Source organism: Zeugodacus cucurbitae, chromosome 6 (genome assembly GCF_028554725.1).
Source record: "Zeugodacus cucurbitae isolate PBARC_wt_2022May chromosome 6, idZeuCucr1.2, whole genome shotgun sequence".
NCBI classification, from domain to species: Eukaryota; Metazoa; Arthropoda; class Insecta; order Diptera; family Tephritidae; genus Zeugodacus; species Zeugodacus cucurbitae.
In genome coordinates, this window is record NC_071671.1 from 18,840,270 (window position 1) to 18,863,840 (window position 23,571).

The 23,571-nt window shown below is 34.0% G+C and overlaps 2 protein-coding genes across 3 annotated transcripts in view; both read left to right on the plus strand.

Annotated features, from left to right (window-relative positions):
* LOC105216824 (protein Rae1) overlaps positions 1–23,571 on the plus strand; it is a 54,683-nt gene that overhangs the window by 18,474 nt on the left and 12,638 nt on the right. The gene's annotated exons all lie outside the window — the stretch shown is intronic.
* On the plus strand, positions 20,414–23,090 carry LOC105216818 (myb-like protein D). The gene has a single exon (XM_011191498.3). The coding sequence runs from the start codon at positions 21,204–21,206 to the stop codon at positions 22,287–22,289; it is 1,086 nt and encodes a 361-aa protein (XP_011189800.2). The 5' UTR covers positions 20,414–21,203; the 3' UTR covers positions 22,290–23,090.

A 23,571-nucleotide genomic window follows, 5' to 3' on the forward strand; every position in this document is an offset into this window, starting at 1 on the left:
TGATTGAGAAATCATTCATGACTGTCGTATTAGACTTATTTGCGGTATTAGCTTCCTTGCTTGTCATTTAATGAGGTATTAATTTGTCATTTTATTATATTGTGGAGACATGCTGTGGATAATAAACATTATGGTGAATAGACTTATAAACCCAACATCCTCATGGACAGATTTCTATTGGAGGAGCGATGGTAAGGAAAGTTTCTAACTGTCATTTACTTGGGAACGATTCTTTTGCATATGACTTATGCAGTTCACGACTTCCGGTCTTATACCAAGTATCCTCTGGATAACCAACAGACGTCCGTTTGGAGGCGAGCCGAATACCGCCTCTTGTGGGTAGGCCCGGGAGCCACCACATAAAAAACCTGTCCAATGATTAATCAAAGAGAGTACCGGATGAGAAACCGCCCTTTTGATGACGACCCCTGCAAAGGTTTTAAGGATTATGACTTGAGGACATGCATCTGAAATGCCCGGACCCTTAATTGGGAAGTCGCCTCTGCAAAGCTGGTTGATGGCCTCATGGAAGTGCGATGGACAGGACAAGGACGGAAAAAGTTATATATAAAGGAGTGCAAATTTGGTGAAAGATTTCTGGTGGGAGAGAGACTCCGTCGCCGAGTCATGATATTTACCCTGGCTGATGAACGTATAACCACAATCCACATCAAAGCGAAGTTCTTCAACATATCGCTGATTCGCGCCCACAACTCGACGGAAGAGAAGGGCGACTTGACCAAAGACACATTCTAAGAGCGCCAAAAATGCACTTATGAGCTCTAGCCCCACCACGAAGTCAAAATCGCGCTTAGCAATTTCAACGCTAGGGTGGGTAAAGAAGGTGTCTTCGTTCGTATCCGATCGACTTTTTCACTTACTTACTGATTTTCTCACCTTTCTAAAACAATATTCCGATTCTGCTTTAACTCTATTGTGGAAAAAATTATCTTGAAGTACTCCCATATACATCTTAAAAATGCAAATATTATAATTTCCCTACTGGGATTTTTTTACTCACGCGACACATACTCACACTAAATTATTCAATATTAATTTTTATGTTTGCTTGCGTTTTTTCATTTTGCAATACACAAATGACGTGTTGATTAAAGCTGTAAACAAATAACCAGAATAAACAGAATAAACAGACACTTTCGTACGGCACCAATGATGCAAAACGTAAACGTGGTATGTGTGTGTGTGTTTGATATCAATGAACGGGAGGCATCCCCAAGTCAGGGAATTGCAAACTGCAGAATATTCATTCAGATCTAAATTGAAAAAAAGCACAATTAATACGATGACCACATATGTATACATATGTACATATACGTTTATATATATATATATATATATAGGTATGTATGTTAGTTCCTACATATATAATAGTAAATCAAGCTGTATGCGTCGTGAGAGAGAGCTTTATCGTTGTAAATCCAAGTATACTAAAAAAGAATGAATGTACTCGTTATAAACGAAAGCCGTCTTCGTTTCGCCACTTTACTGCACGCAGTATGAGCTCCGCTCTCTTTTTAAAAACATTTACATGTGAGGGCAAGAGCTGAATAGTTGAATTCAATACAAGAGAGTGAATATCTTATGAAGTCGTATAACTGCTTGATAACACAGCTATGTATATAAAAAAAATTTTCATGACCTGGTTGTCTTACTGTGTGTGCTATATGTTTTAGAGGTCACTGAATCTATTTCCGAGGTCCATTTAACCCCTTCAGATCAGGATTTGACATAACCCCCGAAAACCAACATGGCGGACAGCGATTTTTAAAATTCATCGCATTCAATTTAAACTCGCTACTTGATAGTTTTAGGGGTCGCGATTACGAATCCGGTGTCGTTTTGTTTTTAATTTAAAATGACGCATCCAATATGGCGGCGCTATTGAAAAATTCACCGGAATAGCTTGAAACTCGTTACTAGGGTGTTCTTGGGGTACAATGGTCAATTGTAAAATGTTCAATATGCTTTGGAACGATTACATCTCGCTTAGTCTTTTAAAGTACTCAAGCTTTTATGATAGCCAATCGTTAAGCTTGAGTTTAGGCAAGACATTGACACTTAAGGTCTTTTTTTCGACTTTTCTGCTATTATATATTGATTTAACAAAAGAAATCAAGACGAATCTATGATTATATTCATAATATCTTTTCAAATAAATACTTACCTCGAATAGATGTTCAGATCCTGTCAAGATATCCAATAATTTCTTAGCAAATAAATCAGGCCATACCAAACTCTTTAAGCAGAACATTCCGCATGTGCCTTAATGTAAATCCTTCACTAATATCCAACAATCCTTCTCTAATAGTACCAGCCCTAACGAAAATACTGTCAAAGTTTCAAGACATTTCATCCAATTGTTCTCTAGATATTGGTCTCAAAGTGACGGAATCTGTGATATTTTTGTTTATAATGGAGTACATCTCTGTTTCCTAATAGGTAAATACATCTTTGATAAACAATGGTCTGTAAACGTTAAGACAATTCTGTCCCAGCATAGTCAACGTCAAGCACTAGTTTGCTGAATGATGGACTTCGTTCAAGGCGTCAGAAAGGGCAGAAACGTCAGAAATCATCGTGAAAATAGGTGTAATTTTTTTACTGCCCAAAAATGATTATTGAGTGAGTCAGTTAGTATATTAAATACAATTTTTTTGAATAGCTATCAGCTGAAAAAGCACCATCCTAATCTTCACCGGGGAAAGACAGTATAAAACATCTGTTTCAAATTGTTTTTAATAAATACCAGTTTAAATTTGCATACATTACGCGTTTGTTTGCATTTCATTAGAAACTTTGACTCTTCTTCGTTCTTTGAATTTTAACGGATTTAAGCCGAATCCGCCGTGTGAATCTTTGATTCTGACACACGATTGGGTGGTTAAAAATATGTAGGTGTTCGTTTGCTAAATGTTCAAGCGTGCTAAATGTGGGTATACGAGTATGTATATATAAAAAGGTGAAGTCCATATAAAACTGGATTAATGAGTTCGTTTCGCATTTTTTGCGTGTTTTAATTTGATGAGTTGAAACTGATTGCGATTTTGTATATTTGTGTAAATATATATGTCTGTATATAATCAAGGAAATGTTCACATAATACATATAAGTAGTTATACCAGTGTATACGGTTATAAATATGTATATGGAATATATTCTACACAACTTTTGTGCTAATCAATTAAACTCATTAGTGGTTGTTGCTGAAGATTTGCGATTTTTTAGATACAATTAAAACGTAACAATACTTTTATTAGCATTAAATAAAAATTATACCAATATTCATAAAAAAAGTATAAACAATACGAGTTAATTTTTATTGAACTTGTTTGCTGGGAGTATGTGACATTTTGAATGATAAAAATTAGTTGAATTATTCGAGCTAAGTATTATATGAGTGGGGTGAAATACTGCATTCAATGTCCAAAACTGCTCGAGTAGATAGCTCACATGGATAAATTTAACAAATTATTTTCAAATAAATTATAATATTTATGATCATTAGGCTTTTGGAAAATCTACCTATAATCTACCTAAGTTAACAAATTGTATAATTGAGATTACCAATTGATAGGTCATTAAATGTTAATGATTCATTAAATAAAAATTCGTTTCAATGTTGTTGTTGTAGCGGCAGACACTTTCTCCAAATAATTTTTATACTCTCGCAACAAATGTTGCTTTGTTCACATAACGGTTGTTTGTAACACCTAAAACTAAACGAGTTAGATATAGGGTTATATATACCAAAGTGATCAGGGTGAAGAGTGGAGTTCAAATCCGAATGTCTGTCTGCCCGTCCGTCCGTCCGTCCGTCTGTGCAAGCTGTAACTTGAGTAAAAATTAAGATATCTTGATGAAACTTGGCACACTTATTTCTTGGCACCATAGGAAAGTTGCAAAATCGGACCACTGCCACGCCCACAAAGTGGCGAAAACCGAAAACACATAAAGTGCCATAACTAAGCCATAAATAAAGCTATGGAAATAAAATTTGGTATGAAGGATCACATTATGAAGGGGCATATTTGGATGTAATTTTTTTGGGGAAGTGGGCGTGGCCCCACCCCCTACAAAGTTTTTTATACATATCTCGCAAACCAATAAAGCTATATAAACCAAACTTTCTGCAGTCATTTTTTTTAGCCACTTCCAAATATAGTCCAAAAATGAAAGAAATCGGATCATAACCACGCCCACCTCCCATACAAAAGTTAGGTTGAAAATTACTAAAAGTGGGTTAACTCACTAACGAAAAACGTCAGAAATACTAAATTTCACATAAGAAATGGCAGATGAAAGCTCAGATTTTTTTACAAAATGGAAAATGGGCGTGGCGTCGCCCACTTATGGGTCAAAAACCATATCTCAGGAACTACTCGACAGATTTCAATGAAACTTGGTTTGTAATAGTTTCCTTACATCCCAATGATATGTTGTGAAAATAGGCCAAATCGCTTCACAACCACGCCTACTTCCTATATACTAGAACTTTGAAGACAATCTGAATCGTTTACATTACAATATATAAAGTAAGTACTAGTGAAGATATCGGTGCAGAACTTTGCACAAATACTATGTTAGTAGTGTGGCAGCCCCATTCTAAAAATCGCCGCAATCGGACCATAGGTTTTTAAGGCCCCATATATCGAACACGAGGACCTCGGTGCTTCTAACCTAATATTATGGTTTCCAACTTTCAATGGACTTTACACAATATATATGACGGGTGGGTCAAATTGTGTATTATCCATATTAATATTATAAATGCGAAAGTAACTCTGTCTGTCTGTTACTCTTTCACGCCTAAACGGCCGAACGGATTTTGATGAAATTTGGTATGGTGATAGATGATAACCTTGAAATGGTCATAGGCTATAAATAATAACGCCATCGTTCTTAGGGCAGTAGGCAGATAACTAAATTGAGTTAGTGATTTTTAGTCGTTTTTTTGGGACTTTTGCTCTTTCACGTCTAAACGGCTAAACGGTTTTTGATGAAATTTAGTAAGGTAATAGATGGTTACCTAAAAACGGATATAAGATCAAAATGATCACGTCATCGGACTTAGGGGGTATGAAGTAGGCAGAAAACTGAATTGTGTTAGTGATTTACACAATGATGTACAATCTGGACAATATGCTGCTGCTCTTCTTAAAATTGGAGAAGATCGTATGGCAAAGGATGGTAATGGCATGATTGCATTGGATCGTGAATTCTGCAATGTTGTGCATAATCCAGATGATCTAAATAACTTCGCCTATAGCGAACTGCTGACTAATATGAGGAATAGAGAATGGTTATATGAAAGAGCAATTTTAGCGCCGACGAATGAAATGGTGGGACAGATAAACGAGCAAATTATGTCACGCGTGGGAGGTGATATTGTTGAGTTTTTCTCTGTAGACACTGTAATGGATACTGAACAAGTAACAGCATACCCTGTAGAATTTCTTAATTCTTTAGAACTGTCGGGAGTACCTTCATACAAACTGAGGCTGAAAGTAGACGTTCCTGTCCTTTTGATGCGGAATTTAGATGCACCAAGACTGTGTAATGGCACACGTGGTCGAAATATTGTAAAATCATTAATTATGACGGGAATGACAAAATGAGAGAATGTGTTAATTCCCTGTATACCCATAATTTCGACAGATTTGCCTTTCCAGTTTAAGAGATTACAGTTTTCGCTGAAAATCGCATTCGCTATGACAATAAATAAAGCTCAGGGGCAAACATTAAAAGTAGCCGGCATTAATTTATAATAGTTGTTTTTCTCACGGAAAGATTACGTGGCTTGCTCACGTGTTTCAAGTCCACAGAATCTCCATGTGTTGGCCAGAGAGGGAAAAACAAAGAATATAGTTTACAAAAATGTACTACAGTAATAGGCCTCTTATTTTTGCTTCCTACATTATTATACTACTTACATTAAGTTAGTACTTCCTACACAGACGATGTTGCGGATGTCACACTGTCTAACATCGGGGGTTGGCAGGTAGGTAGTTAGTAGTATTTTAAACCGATTTACATTATTTACTTTTTATATTTACTAGGGAAACATTCGGAACTATCCATTATGTGCATAGGTTGCTTTTGAAGAAATTTTGATGTGAAGTTGAGGACCGGAATTGATAGTGGGACATTGTTGCAGGGGGACTTACAGCCGGGAGAAAACGAAAAAAACTTATGCGGACGAAGTCGCGGGTAAAAGCTAGTATAATATAAATAAAGTTAAATAAATAAATTGCGAGAGTATAAAATATTCGGTTACACCCGAACTTAGCCCTTCCTTACTTGTTAGAAATGCTGTCGAATTGCCAGTACGGATGACCATTAAAAGAAAACATCGATGTAATGCGATGCATCGAATAAAAACATTGATGCACTTACCGAAAGTTATTAAAACTTGCTTTTGAGCAGTAAAACTGAAAATTATGTTCTGAAATATTACTATTAAAAAAACTTCGTTAATTAAATTTTATAATATTTATTAAATAATTTAAAAATTGTGTTATTCAATAGTTTAAGTTTATAAAAATAATCTAATACAAAGTAAAACAAAACTTATTCTATATTAATTTTAGTTAGTTTTTACAAACCCCAATATTTTTATACTCTCGCAACAAAAGTTGCTAAGAGAGTATTATAGTTTTGTTCACATAACGGTTGTTTGTAAGTCATAAAACTAAACGAGTTAGATATAGGGTTATATATATCAAAATGATCAGGATGACGAGACGAGTTGAAATCCGGATGTCTGTCTGTCCGTGCAACGGATAACTTGAGTAAAAATTGAGATATCTTAACGAAACTTGGAACACGTATTCCTTGGCACCCTGAGGAGGTTGCTTTCGAAGATGGGCAAAATCGGACCATTGCCACGCCCACAAAATTGCGAAAACAAAAACCTATAAAGTGTCATAACTAAGCCTTAAATAAAGTTATAAAAGTAAAATTTGGAATAAAGGATCGCACTAGGAAGGGGCATATTTAGATGTAATTTTTTTGGGGAAGTGGGCGTGGCCCCGCACCCAAATCGGTTATTTGTATATAAAGGGTGATTTTTTAAGAGCTTGATAACTTTTAAAAAAAAAAAAAACGCATAAAATTTGCAAAATCTCATCGGTTCTTTATTTGAAACGTTAGATTGGACATGACATCATGACATTTACTTTTTGAAGATAATTTCATTTAAATGTTGACCGCGGCTGCGTCTTAGGTGGTCCATTCGGAAAGTCCAATTTTGGGCAACTTTTTCGAGCATTTCGGCCGGAATAGCCCGAATTTCTTCGGAAATGTTGTCTTCCAAAGCTGGAATAGTTGCTGGCTTATTTCTGTAGACTTTAGACTTGACGTAGCCCCACAAAAAATAGTCTAAAGGCGTTAAATCGCATGATCTTGGTGGCCAACTTACGGGTCCATTTCTTGAGATGAATTGTTCTCCGAAGTTTTCCCTCAAAATGGCCATAGAATCGCGAGCTGTGTGGCATGTAGCGCCATCTTGTTGAAACCACATGTCAACCAAGTTCAGTTCTTCCATTTTTGGCAACAAAAAGTTTGTTAGCATCGAACGATAGCGATCGCCATTCACCGTAACGTTGCGTCCAACAGCATCTTTGAAAAAATACGGTCCAATGATTCCACCAGCGTACAAACCACACCAAACAGTGCATTTTTCGGGATGCATGGGCAGTTCTTGAACGGCTTCTGGTTGCTCTTCACCCCAAATGCGGCAATTTTGCTTATTTACGTAGCCATTCAACCAGAAATGAGCCTCATCGCTGAACAAAATTTGTCGATAAAAAAGCGGATTTCACATTTCGAACCGAACACTGATTTTGGTAATAAAATTCAATGATTCAATGATGTTGCTCGTTAGTAAGTCTATTCATGATGAAATGTCAAAGCATACTGAGCATCTTTCTCTTTGACACCATGTCTGAAATCCCACGTGATCTGTCAAATACTAATGCATGAAAATCCTAACCTCAAAAAAATCACCCGTTATCTCGCAAGCCAATGAAGCTATATAAACCTAACTTTCTGCAGTTAGTTCTCTTACGTACCTCACCACACACCATGAAAATAGTTGAAATCGGATAATAACCACGCCCACCTCCCATACAAAGGTTAGGTTGAAAATGACTAAAAGTGGACTAACTCACTAAAGAAAAGCGTCAGAAACACAAAATTTTACAACAGAAATAGCAGAAGGAAGCTGCACTCAGAATTTTTTACAAAATGAAAAATGGGCGTGGCATCGCCATATCTCAGGAACCACTTGACAGATTTCAATGCAATTCGGTACATAATATTTTCTTGACACCCTGATAACACGGACAATCGGTTCACAACCACGACTACTTTCTTATAACTCAATTTTGAATTCCATCTTATTCCTTCACTTTATAATATATACATAAGGAGCCAATGAATATAGCGGAATAAAACTTTACACAAATAGTGTATAACGGACTATAAATTTTATATTTAAATATTTATAAGCTGACGTTGAGCAACACCAAAAGCTCCGTCAGGATCGGGAAGGACCTCTCCGAGCCGTTCGATATCAAACGAGGTTTCAGACAAGGTGACTCGATATCGTGTGTCTTCTTTAACCTGATGCTGGAAAAAATAGTTCGAACCGCCGAGCTAAACAGAGAAGGTACAATTTTTTTATAAGAGTGTACAGCTACTGGCGTACGCCGATGGTATCGATATCATTGGAAACAACACCCACGCCGTTAGTTCTGCTTTTTCCCGCCTGGATAAGGAAGCGAAGCGAATGGGTCTGGTGGTGAACGAGGACAAGACGAAATATCTCCTGTCTTCAAACAAACAGTAAGCGCATTCGCGTCTTGGTTCCCACGTCACTGTTGACAGTCATAACTTTGAAGTTGTAGATAATTTCGTATACCTAGGCACCAGCATCAACACCGATAATAATGTCAGCCTTGAAATCCAACGCAGAATCTTGCCCACAGGTGCTACTATGGACTGAGTAGGCCATTGAAAAGTAAAGTCCTCTCTCGACGAACCAAAATCAAACTCTACAAGTCGGATATCATTCCCGTCCTGCTTTATGGTGCAGAAGCTTGAACGATGTCAACATCAGATGAGACCACACTAGGAGTTTTCGAGAGGAAAATTTTGCGCAAGATTTATGGTCCTCAGAACATTGAGCTGTACGAGTTAAACGACGACATTGACATAGTTCAGCGAATAAAAAGACAGCGGCTACGCTGGCTAGGTCATTTTGTCCGAATGGACGAAAAAACTCCAGCCCTGAAAGTGTTCGATGCAGTACCGCCGGAGGAAGCCGAGGAAGGGGAAGGCCTCCACTCCGTTGGAGGGACCAGGTGGAGAGCGACCTGGTTACACTTGGAATCTCCAACTGGCGCTGCCAAAAGGAGAGATGCGTGGCGCTCTGTTGTAGACTCGACTATAACCGCGTAAGCGGTATCTACGCCAGTCAAGAAGAAGAAGAAGCTTATGAAGAGTCCATGTCCACCCTGTCAGCTTCTATAATAGGATTAACCCTCATAATATCTCTTTTTTTTTAACCGATTCATACATGCAATGTGATCAGAAAGAAAGATCACAAAGTTCTCTTCTTTTAAATACCATTAACAATAAAATGGCTGACCAAACAGGTTTATTTCCTATCGAATCGATGCACAATTTTTGAATACTTGAGTTCGTCATTTTAAAGCAAATTCCCATCGAGACAAATCACATAACAAAAAGACATTGATACATCGATGCATCGGAAATATCAACCACCATTCGATGCATCGAAATTAAGCGACGTATCACATCAAAATACATCGACGTATACCGGCCATAACTAATTGCCAGTATTTGTACAGTTAATAATTTGCTCCTTTTACATAACGACAATGAGAACTGTGAATAAAGTGATCGTTTCAGACGAATCATTGTGACACGGATCCGCTGCACCCATTTAGCATTTAGATGATCGATGTTGGTGTGAGGAGGTCGTAAATTATTGGACTGCAGCTTGCACCATTGCTGGAAAGTTTGGCTATATTTTCTATAATGAAAAACATATAAATAATGGAAATCTTATAATTTTTCGGGGCCAATGTGGCTTATCTACTTATCCGTCTTGTGTTTTCTTTGAATATTATTATATTTATATATTAAATCTCTTAAAACCAATCAATACCTCTTTTAATGTTCCAAGAGTATATTATAGTACTTCAGTTTCATATAGAAGAAGCTCCTCCTTTTGCCAATTGCAAGAAGAGAAGAATGAAGATAAACGTAAATGACTTTATCAAACCATCACTTGACGTTTTCTTTCTTCACTTTTATACTCGTCGAAATGAATTAAAAAATATTAATATTAAATACCTTAGAATCAATATTACTTACAGCTAATTCGCCCTTTGGGGGAAGTACACTTCTTCGAAGAATATCTAGAACAGTCATGTAACAGCAGGTGTGGTATTTGTTTAAGGTTTCTAAACAACCTAAATTAACTAACCTCAAAGCGCTATCACTGTTCTATATTATTATTATTAATAAAAGTTACCTAACTGGTGTAGATCCCCATTTTTAACTTGATACATTGCAATATAGTAATCTAAAGTAATTACCAACTGCATAAATAACTAATTTAGTAGATATTATACAATTTTGTGACAAAAATTTTATAAATTGTTGCGATAATTATTGTGGACGAATTTACAATTGTATCTAACGATCTTGATAATTCATAGTTAAATAATAATAATACAATTTGGATGTTAACTTAATTATAAAAAAATGTGTTGTAATTTAAAATGTGGGTTCTATTGGTTTAAGCGTACATTTAATCATATAAAAACTTAATTTATGTGGACAAAAATGAATAACTTTTTTTATAGATTTTTTTTTTGTAGTTATAACGGGCCGAAATCATAGGAATTTGGAATTGGGGCTAGTAACCACATTTAATAATAACTGCCCGTTATTAACTATTAAAAATAAAACAGATGTGTTTATACTCACATCGCAAAAATGTCGGGGAACTCCTGCCTTTGGCCTCCACGTGCCACCCAAGCTATTACTGCTGTGACTATTTCTCAAATAAATAATAATATAGTGAGAATTAATTATGAATATTTCAGAAATGTAGACTCTGAAATCATATACTTGTATGTACTTAAAAAAATATTTACTTTATTTATTTAACTAAAATTTGGCAAACTTCAAGTGCAAGTAAACAATGAAAGTAACGTTTTTTTAAGCTGCGAAACTTTTCAAACTCCAGGTGACATACCTATATTAACTAAAAAGTATTTGCTGACTTATAAAATTACTTTTATTAAATTTTAAACAAAATTTTATTCACAGTATTTTGCTGTTGTGATTTAATATTTTTGATGTTTACGAAAAAGGTTGCAAAAATATTGAAATAATTAAATCAGTATCTTCGTCTCTAATATCAAGTTTATAAATGAAGTAGATATTTATAAATAAAGTTGATTTCATCTTCAGATATTTTTATGAATTTTATACAAATATGACATAAATATAAAAAAACAAATCCCAAATAAATTTTCTGTTCTCTAAATGAATGTTGAGTTCGATAGATACGTGAATACGTACCATCGTGTTTTAGTCGACAATTTGGATGCACTTCCATAAAGAGTTCGTAAAGATCCAGTAAAAAGAATTGCCGTGTCTGAAAACATCGTTTCTGTTAATGAACCGATATCACATGATTGAGATAAGAGATAACGGGCGATCCAAGTAGAAGCACTTTTTTCAATAGACTTTTCAGTCGCGCTTCGCTCGACATAATCGGCCTACTGAGCGTACTATTCGCAACACCATCGCCCATCTTGAGACCCAGCATTCATTATTATTCATATAAAATTCGACCGAATAGAACACGTCCAGCACAATGTGGAATCATCGTTCCATATTTCTTCAAAAATAATGGCGGTGAAAAAATAATAAATGGCGTAGCGCCATGATAAACGACTATTTGATGCCTGAAATTGAAGGTGGTGATCTCAACGACATTTGATTTCAACAAGACGCCGCCACTTCCCACACAATAGATATATTGAGAGAACACTTCGGTGAGCAGATAATTTCATGTTTTGGGCCTGTGATATCACACCATTCGACTATATCGTTTGGGGATATATATATTCTATAGTCTATGCGGACAATCCCTCTTCGATTCAGGCCTTGGAGCAAAAGATCACGCGTGTCATTCGCCAGTTACCAGTCGAAATGCCCGAACGAGTCATCGAAAATTGGACTCAATCTATCTCATCTGAGACGGCCAACATTTGAAAGAGATAATCTTTAAAAAATAAATACTAACAAATTTTCTTTCGAATGATAATAAACATTTCTCATTAAATTTTCTGTGTTTTTTTTTTTTTTTCTTTAAAAAAGTAGGGTTCGCATACAATTAATTATTGACTTCGATTCGCTACTTGTCTGCTTATTAAGTCTGAGCGCTGCTCTCTTGTAAAGAAATTATATATAAATATAATTAATAAAAGCATCATCAAAGTCATAAAGTTATATTCTAAATAAGTTTAAAGTGGTATAACCACTTGTTTTTCATCTACATATATTTAATTCTACCAGCTTAATCTCGTTATACCAGTTGTTTTTTTCGTTTCACAGCGATTAGAATACAGCCAATACCACTTGATTATTTTGCCTTTATAAAATATTTTTTGCTTTTGATATCACATAATTAAATATCCCTAAAATTTTCCATTGGCGTGTTAACAGTTTTTGAATTGCATACAAAAATACAGATCATTGTACTTTATGGAGAATATGGCAAAAAAAAAACTTCTCAATTCCGTCTATAAAATCTTATTTATTTAACTCAAGTAGAACCCATGTATAAATTTTGCTGTTCTAATTATTCCCTATTAAACAGTTTCCTGTTTATTCGCTAGAAATTATATGTTATCGGAAAAATATAACTACAATTTCCGTTCAAAATCTATTTTTATCGATTCTGAAACTTAATCTTGATCATATTATTCATAATTATACAAATAAAAGTAATTTTGTGTTATAATTTTAAAGTTAGTTAAGCGGGTACCGGTTAATAACATCCATATTAATATTATAAATGCGAAAGTAACTCTGTCTGTCTGTTACTCTTTCACGCCTAAGCGGCTAAACGGATTTTGATGAAATTTGGTATGGTGATAGATGATAACCTAGAAATGGTCATAGGCTATAAATAATCACGCCATCGTTCTTAGGGGGTAGGCAGTAGGCAGAAAACTGAATTGAGGATTTTGATGAAATTTAGTTAGGAGATATTAATAATTAAAATTTTATTTTACTTCTAATTCACAGTTACATAAATATAATATAAAAATTAATTACTGTTCGTTAGTCTCGCAAAAAGTCGAGAACGGCCAAGCCGATCTGGCTAATTTTAGTCTTGAAATATTCGTGGAAAGCCAGGAAAAGATTAGAGAGTGAGTAAATATGGAAATATTGCGAGGAAGATAATAATAAGAGAATTTTATATGAGTTGACAAGAAAAATATAAAAAGCGAAAACAAAAAAATAATATTTTGAAGGTTGTCATTGTTGCTTTGTTAAAATATTTTTGTTATTGTCCAATTGTATAAGGTTGTGTCGATAGACCAAAATAATTTGTAACAAATAAGGAAAGGCTAAGTTCGGGTCCAACCGAATATTTTATACTCTCGCAATTTATTTATGTAATTTTATTAAGATAACACACAATTTGACCTATATATTCGGAATTAGTTCAATAGAAAATCATCATATATAGTATATGAGGGCATGTAATTCCAGAACCAATTTCACTCATTTTCAAGAATAGGGGCATCTTGGCACCTGTTAGTAGGCAAACAAACGGCCTTGAAATTACTCCTAAATTGCAAATGAACGAAACACCAGTCGGCAAAATCGTCAAAAATAGCGCTTTAACGAAGATTTTCCAAATATTCAAGAAGTCGCTGGAGGTACTGCACTGGACTTTAAAAGATCTTAATTGCCGATGAACGTTTTTGATGGAGCCATGATTCTGTTAGCAGGTGATTTACGCCGGACTCTTTCAATTATTCCTGGATCAACTGTTACTGACGGGCTAATCGCACGCCTAAAATCAATTAATATGTGGCGACACATAAAGAATCGCCAATTAACAACTAACATATTAATGTTTTTGCAACAATATCAAATTGCGATTGTACAAGCAGTTGCAAATGATAGGGTCGCAGTTGACACCTCGATGGATTAATAACATTTCCAACAGATTTCTGTCACTTCATTGACTCGAAAGAAAAGTTTTCCTGACATGAAACCTCAATATGATAACCATAAATGACTGATTGAATAACCTATATTGGTGGTAAAAAAAAAAAACAAAGATATCGATGATCTTAATGCGACAATTTAGAACTTCGGTCCAGGAGAGTTAACACAGATACAAACCAGGATGACGTAGTCAATTATCCCATACTATTTAAAATTGCTTTACTCTCACCACTCACTTTACAATTAAAAGTAGTGTGAGTGGTCATCCTGCTGCGTAACATAAATCGACATCGAGTAATCAATATCGTCGCCGAAGCCAAGATTGGACCAACTTAATTTGATGTATACCTTGCCACAAAAACGTGTGGCGGGCCTGCTAGTCTAGCATAAAACTTCAACTGAAATTTATGCAGTTGCTCGTGTTCCTTTGAAGGGGGATTACTGTATTTAAGCGTAAACAATGAACACGCCCTTAGGCGATAATTTTCTGTTATAGTACATACATACATATATAGAGTCTAACAGCCTAGCAACAAATACCAATTTCTTCCATGTTACTCACACCTTCCAAACACATTCCAACCTAAATATACAACTAATAATAATGATGATAATTATAATCTATGCGCTTGCAAAAATCTTCACATCACCTATATTAATGACTATCGATTATCTTACTCGTGTCGGTATTTTACCGGAGTTGAAATGACTTCTTCATTCAGTCTAACTCATATGAGTTTGCTGCTTTTGGTGTTATTTAATATATATGTATGTAATTATTTTATTGTTTATATGTAATCAATAATTTGAAGTTCTAATCTGTACAATAAATTTGTAAATAACAGGGAGCTGTTATATATTTGCGGTATTAGCAAGTTCATGCACCTGAACGAACGAGTTTGGGTGGTTTACATTATTTTTTGTTTTAATTATCTTTCTTTTTTAGCAATAAATAAAGTTAACAACCATTATTAAATGTAATTATTTCAAAAAAGTGGGAAGAAATCACAGGTGTTGAAAGTCGAAACCTTGAGAAATTAATAATTGCTAATAATATCTATTGTATATGTATGTATGTATGTAGGTATATATATAAAACATTAAGCCGGATAATAGCGATCTTCTAAATACATGCATATATAAATTAACACTGTTGGCCGAATAAATAGAAATGATCTTAAGATAATTCTAACAATTTTGGTTTATTTATTGGTTCTTTGAAGCTTTATACTTTATTTTAATAATTCTTCAATAGATTTTCAATCTTAACAAAGTGAAACTTCAACTAACTGTATTCGATTCAACAAACTTAAAAAATGGTGAATCGAAAAAGCAACTGGTACAAACACAAAATAATAGGTTAATCCAAATTTTTTATACTCTCGCAACAAAGTTGCTAAAGAGAGTATTATAGTTTTGTTCACATAACGGTTGTTTGTAACACCCAAAACTAAACGAGTTAGATATAGAGTCATATATACCAAAGTAATCAGGGTGACGGTAGAATCAGGTAGATTTGAAATCCGGATGTCTGTCCGTCCGTCTGTCCGTCTGTGCAAGCTATAACTTGAATAAAAATTAAGATATCTTGAGGAAACTTGGCACAAATATTCCTTGGCACCATAAGAAGGTTAAGTTCGAAAATGGCGAAAGCAAAATACACATAAAGTGTCATAACTAAGCCATAAATAAAGTTATAAAAGTAAAATTTAGAATAAAGGGTCGCACTAGGAGGGGGCATATTTGGATGTAATTTTTTTGGGGAAGTGGGCGTAGCCCCGCCCACAAATCGATTATTTGTATTTAACTCGCAAACCAATAAAGCTATATAAACCAAACTTTCTGCAGTCGGTTCTCCTACGTACACTACCACACACCATGAAAATAGTTGAAATCGGATAATAACCACGCCCACCTCCCATACAAAGGTTAGGATGAAAATTACTAAAAGTGAATTAACTCACTAACGAAAAACGTCAGAAACACTAAATTTCACATAAGAAATGGCAGATGAAAGCTGCACTCAGATTTTTTTACAAAATGGAAAATGGGCATGGCATCTCCCACTTATGGGTCAAAAACCATATCTCAGGAACTACTCGACAGATTTCTGAAATTCAGATGAATGAAATTCGGTATATAATATTTTCTTGACACCCTGATGACACTGGTGAAATATGGATGAAATCGGTTCACAACTACGACAACTTCCCATATAACTCAATTTTGAATTCCATCTGATTCCTTCACTTTTAAGATATACATTAGGTACCAATGAAGATAGCGAAATAAAAGTTTACATAAATACTGTATATGATCCGTGGCATCACTTGTGAAAAAATTGCCGAAATTAGACTATAACTTTTCAAGGCCCCGAATATCGAATTTGAAGAACTCAGTGACTTATGGTAATTTTTACCGAAAATATCGGTAAATCTCTCAGATATCTTAATTTAATTCAGAGGAAATCCTTTTCTTCTAATAGTGTGCCTCTGTATCAGAAATGGTTAAAATCGGGTCATAACTTCCCCGAGCTCTCATATAGCTGATTATAGGATTTTCAAAAATACGATGGGCTTAATAGCTTATAAATCGGCTAATATATTAAATTTCTTAGCCAAATTAAATGATCATCTAATCTTAGATATAATGTATATTGGTGATGAAAATGAGTTTAATCGGCTCAGGAATTACCTCAGCCTATATACCATATATGATGATTTTCGTTTTGCTATTGGACTTTATACCGAATATATGGGTCAAATTGTGTGTTATCTTAATTAAAATATAGCAATAAATTGCGAGAGTATAAAATGTTCGGTGGCACCTGAACTTAGCCTTTCCTTACTTGTTTAAAAATTGAAATCGAATCGAAATCGGACCATAACTTTTCAAGGCCCCAAATATCGAACCTGATGACCTTTAGGTGTTTCTGGATACTTTTTTAACAAATATATATATGATTAGATATTTTAAAGGTTCAAAAGAAATCTTTGTATTTTAAAAATGTGTATCTGTGCCAAAAATGGGTAAAGTCGGGTCATAACTTCCCTTAGCTTCTATATACCTAATATTAGAATGTTTAAATATACGGTAGACTTTATACCGTATATATCGATTAATATCTGAAATATTTTAACAAAATTAAGTGAGCGATATAATCTGGATATAAAGTAGATTTGTGGCAAGAATGAGTGAATTCGGTTCAGAAATTAACTCAACACTCGTATACTATATATAATGAGCATATGGGAAAAATATTATTAAAATTATATACATAAATTGCGAGAGTATAAAATGTTCGGTTCATTACTTAGTCCTTCCTTACTTATTTAACACGAGATTTTGACTAAATCTAAAATCTAGCTGAAAAATGACGAACACTGCATAACCAATAAATCTATAAGCAACAAATATAATTTCCTAATGATACTCTGTCTGCACAACGTAAATTCCTTCGGAATGGCCCATTATAAATTGTTTTCTTTTTTGCGATAAGATCCAGCAGTGATAGTGGGGATTCCATAATTTGGTCTTGAAATACCAAAATAAAGTCAGCTTATCAAATGTACGATAACTAAGACGGTAGTAACCACAAATTGTAGTGCAAATACTTATGCGTAGTATTTTTCCAAAAGAAAGGGTGTTCCAATGACAACAAACTCAATCATAAACAGTTATTTTTTCACTTGCTTATCATACAAATCGTTTCAGTCAAGGTTGATACTTTTGATTACTTATGTTTTTGCAATAAAATTTAATTGAAACGTGTACCATAAATTATTTTACTATCTTTTATGATTTCAACTCGAGTCAATATGAGTGCAAGTGCAAAAAACAAATGCAAATTGAGTTCATATTTTCTAAATTTCTTTCCAGTTAGTAGAAGAATTAGACAGATCCGACACCAATGTTGATCAAAATATATGACACACTTTGGTTTATCAGGTGCATTGTCCGGATAGAACTGAACTTTCTGCTTCTTCAAATGGTGCTCAAACTGTAGGAAACGCATTGATTGGTTCATCACTTTCAGTCCACTCGGACGACTTTAGTTTGAGCTCCGTGAAATTATGAATATTTCATCCTTTGTCACATATTTCATCCTTTTGAGTGTCACTTAAAAGAATGTTTTGTTTTTTCCTTTTTTGATTTCTTTAAAGCATAGAATACGAATTCTTCTGTTCACCTTATAAACATTTTTTTGATTCTTATTTGACTGAACCAATCATTCTTCGCGATAATAATAAAAGCATTATGTGTGGGCCGTCGTTGTCTTGTTGGAACATACATCTGCTCCTATTGATTGATCGCTTCTGAACAATCACTTCTTTCAGACGGACCCATTTTCCGACAGATTTAATATCTTTTGAAAGCTAGGTCTAATTTCAAAACATGTAGATTCGATTATATTATAAAATATTATATATTATATTATTATATTATATTATTTATTATTATTATTATATTCATGGAACTGATACGAACATGCCTGCATTTTAGGTTAGTTAGCTATGTTTCAAAAGTTTCTAGTGCTAACATTCCATTTTTCTAGCGTTGAATCTACCAAATTGTAGAAAGTTCTGAATACATTGTGAAATGAAAGTCATTGCTTATGACAAATGCTTTAATATTGTACCTATGTATATCTACATATATCTACACATCTTTCTATGTATTTATTTATTCTGATAAACACAACAGTAGAGATTAGAATCAATTGAATGATGTCACAATTTCTTTACATTTTAAATAAACTGCAACTCATATCTGCAATTATATAAAAAATATCCACTAGCTTTCAAAGTTCATGGCATAAATATTTAGAACAAACACCTGTCGACACTTCAGTGAAATGAGTCACATCTTATAAATTTATTACTAAGGCTATACCAAATTATCAAATTCACTTATTATTATATTTATTACATAAACTTAATTATTATTGGTCTACAACTTTGCTTCCGCCGTTTTCCAATAGATGTCTCTATGGTCAAGCCCTGGTCGATTAAATCGATTTTTTTATATTGATCTTGTACATTTGTGTCAACATTAACCCAACAAAATTTTGTAGAGTTCTGTTTGCATCCCAAACCTATTCTCAACAGAAAATGTCACTTTTCGAGCCCAATTCTCGACATTTGCGGAAAATTTTGCTTTTCTTTTATAATTCCAAGAAAAGTCCGGCTGAGGCTCATCGACATTTGTAACCCTTTTTATGCAAAAAAAAAAAAAAACGTAAATTTACAAAAAAACAGCGGAAGCAAAGTTGTAGAACTGTACTTTAAATTTCTCTCAATTATATGTAATTACGCTAAATATGACACTTACATTTTTGCGGATTCTAAAGATTATCCACCGCAACACGAGCTTAAAGGCAGCCTTATAAAATGTAAACGAAACTCTGTTATTTGAACAGCACAAAAGTTTTGCGTCTTGAGTATTGAGGTTATAAATAATAGCAACCGTATAAATCGCGAACCTAGCTCTGTTGTTGGAATGAGATTTTGTGCTGTTTTGCGTCTTGAGTATTGATGTTATAAAATAAACTGAACCAATTGAGTATCTAATGAGTTGCTATGTTAGTGTGCCGCTTTGATTTTATTTGACGTTGGAGGCTCGTTATTGGCAAAAACTTGTTTTTTTTTTTATTAATTCTCTCACTGCTATAATGATATTTATCCAGCTATATATTTCACTGATCATGCGGATTACTTACTTTTTTAATGATTTCCTTATTTACATATATTTTTATTCGACCATATTTGGTTCTAATAAATAAAAAACAAAAACAGAGCGTAGTAAATGTTTTATCAACATTTCTTATCGTTCTTTTATCAATTAACACGCACCTCATAGTAATACATTCAATCAAAGAGAGCTTAAATTCGCAAAACTACAAGCAATACAACAACTGAATGTACGGTACAAGTGTTTGTGAGCGTGTATATGTAAGTATATGTGAATGCTAGTGCAAATAAACTGTATTGCTTTGAAATTGAAAAAAAACTCCCCCATCGTGCGCTGCTCAGCGTCTCAACGAACGCTCTGTAAAACAATACAATTATTGCTGATATGCGCGCCCCATATAAAAGCGTTGGCCAACGATGAGCGGCCATTCATTTGCTAAACGAGCGTTCGGCGTTAAAGTTACGGCGGCGGTGCGTTAAAATATCATACACACACACATATATATATAAAGCACTATTTCGGCTATAAAAACAACAATAAAAAATATTTTAGCAACGAATTTTTTCTACTCGGAAGTATTCGGCTGTATGAAATTGCTGCGTTTGTGTTAAATAGTAAAATATGCGCTATATTTGTATTAGTGCAGAGGTGATTCCCCAAAAGTGACGACAAAAGCATAAAGCAATTAAGTGCATACATACAAACACGCTGAGATAACAATGAAACATTAAATTATAAATATTTTATGTGATAATAATTACCTACTTACAAATATATATGTATGTATATTTGGAGCAAGTGACTGACATATGTGAAAAGTGAAACAAAGTAAAGAAATCACCTGTTAATAACATTAACAGTAACATTAAAAACACGCAAATCAGTTCGTGTTGAGTAATTACATGTGACATTAGCTAAGTGTTGATTGATTGACAACACAGCGCAGAGAAAATATAGACAATAACAAAGTTGGGCAGTGAAATCGATTGCAATCGCAAGGCGTTAATGAATGCGAACGGTGATTTTTTCGGCATAGCATGACAATTACAAAGTAAAAAGTAAAAACTAAAAATAAAATCATATAAAGTGAAAAGGCATCAAAAATGAGCGCATAACTGTGTATTGAGTTAAAAGAAAAGCAAAGAAGAATTTACTCAATAAAGAAAAGTTAAAAAATCAAAAAAAATATAACTGTAAAAATGGGTATACCAATAAATGATCCAGAAGATCCCGCCGGCTATGACTTTGGAAGCAGTAAAACAGCAAAGTCATGCATATGCTGCTGCAGTTGTAGCAGTAGCAACAACAGTAGTGGTAGCAGTGACAGCAGCAGTTGCAACAACAGCAATTCTAATAATTGTAAACACAGCAGCAATGCAGCCGGCGCCACAACACTCACACTCACCTTCGCGAATCACAACAGCTGCGGTGCAGCAGCGAATAATTATCAGTATAGCAAGACGGAAACGCTGGACGCACCCCTAACAGCGACATCGTCGTCGATCACACGTCAAAGCAGAGATTTGGTTGGCAACTTGAAGGAATATCGTATAGAGAGTAATAAAAGTGATTTACGCATCATTGGTAATGGCAATCGGATACGTATCGGTTGTAATCAGGGTAATTTACAAATTATTGGCAATAATACAAGACTGAAAATCACAAATAATACCGGCGGCATACGTTATACGGGGAATGAGGGACGCATTTGCTTGGGTAGCGATTCGACGCAACAAAGTGTCGATTACATTGGTAATAATGGTAAATTGAAGGTGGTGAAAGCAGCGGAGTTATTAAGGGAGAAAATCAAAAGTCACAAGCAGAAAGCGCACAAAAATGCAGAAACAGCAGCAACAACCACTACTGCGTCGGTTGCGGCGGAGCATTCAACAAAAGTCAATGTTGAGGCGGGAAATGCTGCTGCATCGCCTACACATTCCACACCCAAGAAGGTGAAGGTGAAGTCTGCCTCATTTGCTGGCGATTATAGCGCACAATGGCGGCAATTCAATGAGTTATTCGAGAAGCAGGGTTGGCGTAATTACGATTGTGCCTCGATGCCGAATTTGAAGTGCGAGAATGCGGAGAAAGCTAATGCGGCTGCTGATGGTAAAAAGGCTGAACAAAGTAATAGTAATAATAGTAATAGTGGTAATAATGGTAATTGTAATAGTAGCAGAAGTAGTCAAATTCATACTAAAAGCTGTAAAATTGATAGCAACATCAATATAGTGAGTACTTATGGTAATATTTGCATAAAGAATGCCGTGAATGTTAGTATGTAATGTAATTTATAAATTTTATTATAAGTAAAAAATATTAAATTATGAAAAATGTTAATAAGTCAGTTAGAAAGTTTTAAGTTGAAAGTTAAAAACTCATAAAATAGAGACTATTAAGAGTTAGTAACTAGAAAAATCTAACTCATTTAACAAAACTTATATTTAAGCAGTAACAAAGCTCTCTACAAGAAATATGTACTATGACAAACCTAAAATTAAATTAAGTTTTGACAAGAAATTGAGTCATAAATGAAAGTATGTAGTTTAGAAAAACAATTTGACTGTATTTATGCCAGCAATACCTCTTGCCTTTTATTTGTAATTTTGTTTAATAAAATACTTATTTGTTGGAAAAATAATAATCGTAATGAAAATAATAAAAAAGCGAAAAAATTGCAATTGAAATAATAAGAAAGCAATTGAGTATTCACGATATTTATGAATTCAATTCAGAAAATTTGATAAAAATATCAGTGGAATCACTTAAAAAAATTTGCCAAAATTGAAAAAAATTTAAATTAACAAAATAATGTACCGTTACCTACAATATGGAAAATCCTAACTACAAATTTTTATTATTTATTTTATGTATTGATGGCTTAGTGTATAAGATGTCAAGGTTATTTAAATATGTTTGAAAAAAAGTTTAAAAATTAATTTATATTTAATTAATTGTTGATTATTTTGGCATCAATTTAAATAGTTTCTCTTAATTTCTCTTATCACCTTCTTACACTAAGCCAACACATCGTTCCTAAAAATCATAGTCAACTTGAAAGAACTTAATGAACAACAAAAACAAAATAAGCTCAATTAATTTTACCAATACGCTTAAACTTAAAGTATTATGTGAATAACAATATTTGTATGAAGAACAATGTATTTATAAACACGCAATGCAATGCATCAATTTTAAATATTTAGCGCAATTATTTATAATCTTATGAAAATGTTATAGGATGATAACACATGTAAGCAAAAATACTATGTCATTCCATGAATGGCATGCAATAAAACAAAATTTCAATGAAAATTTCGTAATTCAATTCAATTTTTATTTAACGCCGTAATATGAGTAAGAGTATCTAAAATGTAGATCTTTTGGGGATTTCGCTGCTTTTGCTGATGTAATATTGTTACGTTCGCATTATCAAATCTAGTTTTCGTAATATGTTCAAAAAGATTGATAAGTTTCAAGTGGATAGTATCTGCAACAATTACTTTGGCTAGCTGTCTCACATTTCATGTAGAGTGTAACAAATAACTATGACGTATAGTAGAGCCT

Bases quoted from the DNA above. Each gene is read 5' to 3' on its own strand.
- LOC105216818 (XM_011191498.3), top strand. From the start codon at position 21,204: ATGGGTATACCAATAAATGATCCAGAAGATCCCGCCGGCTATGACTTT.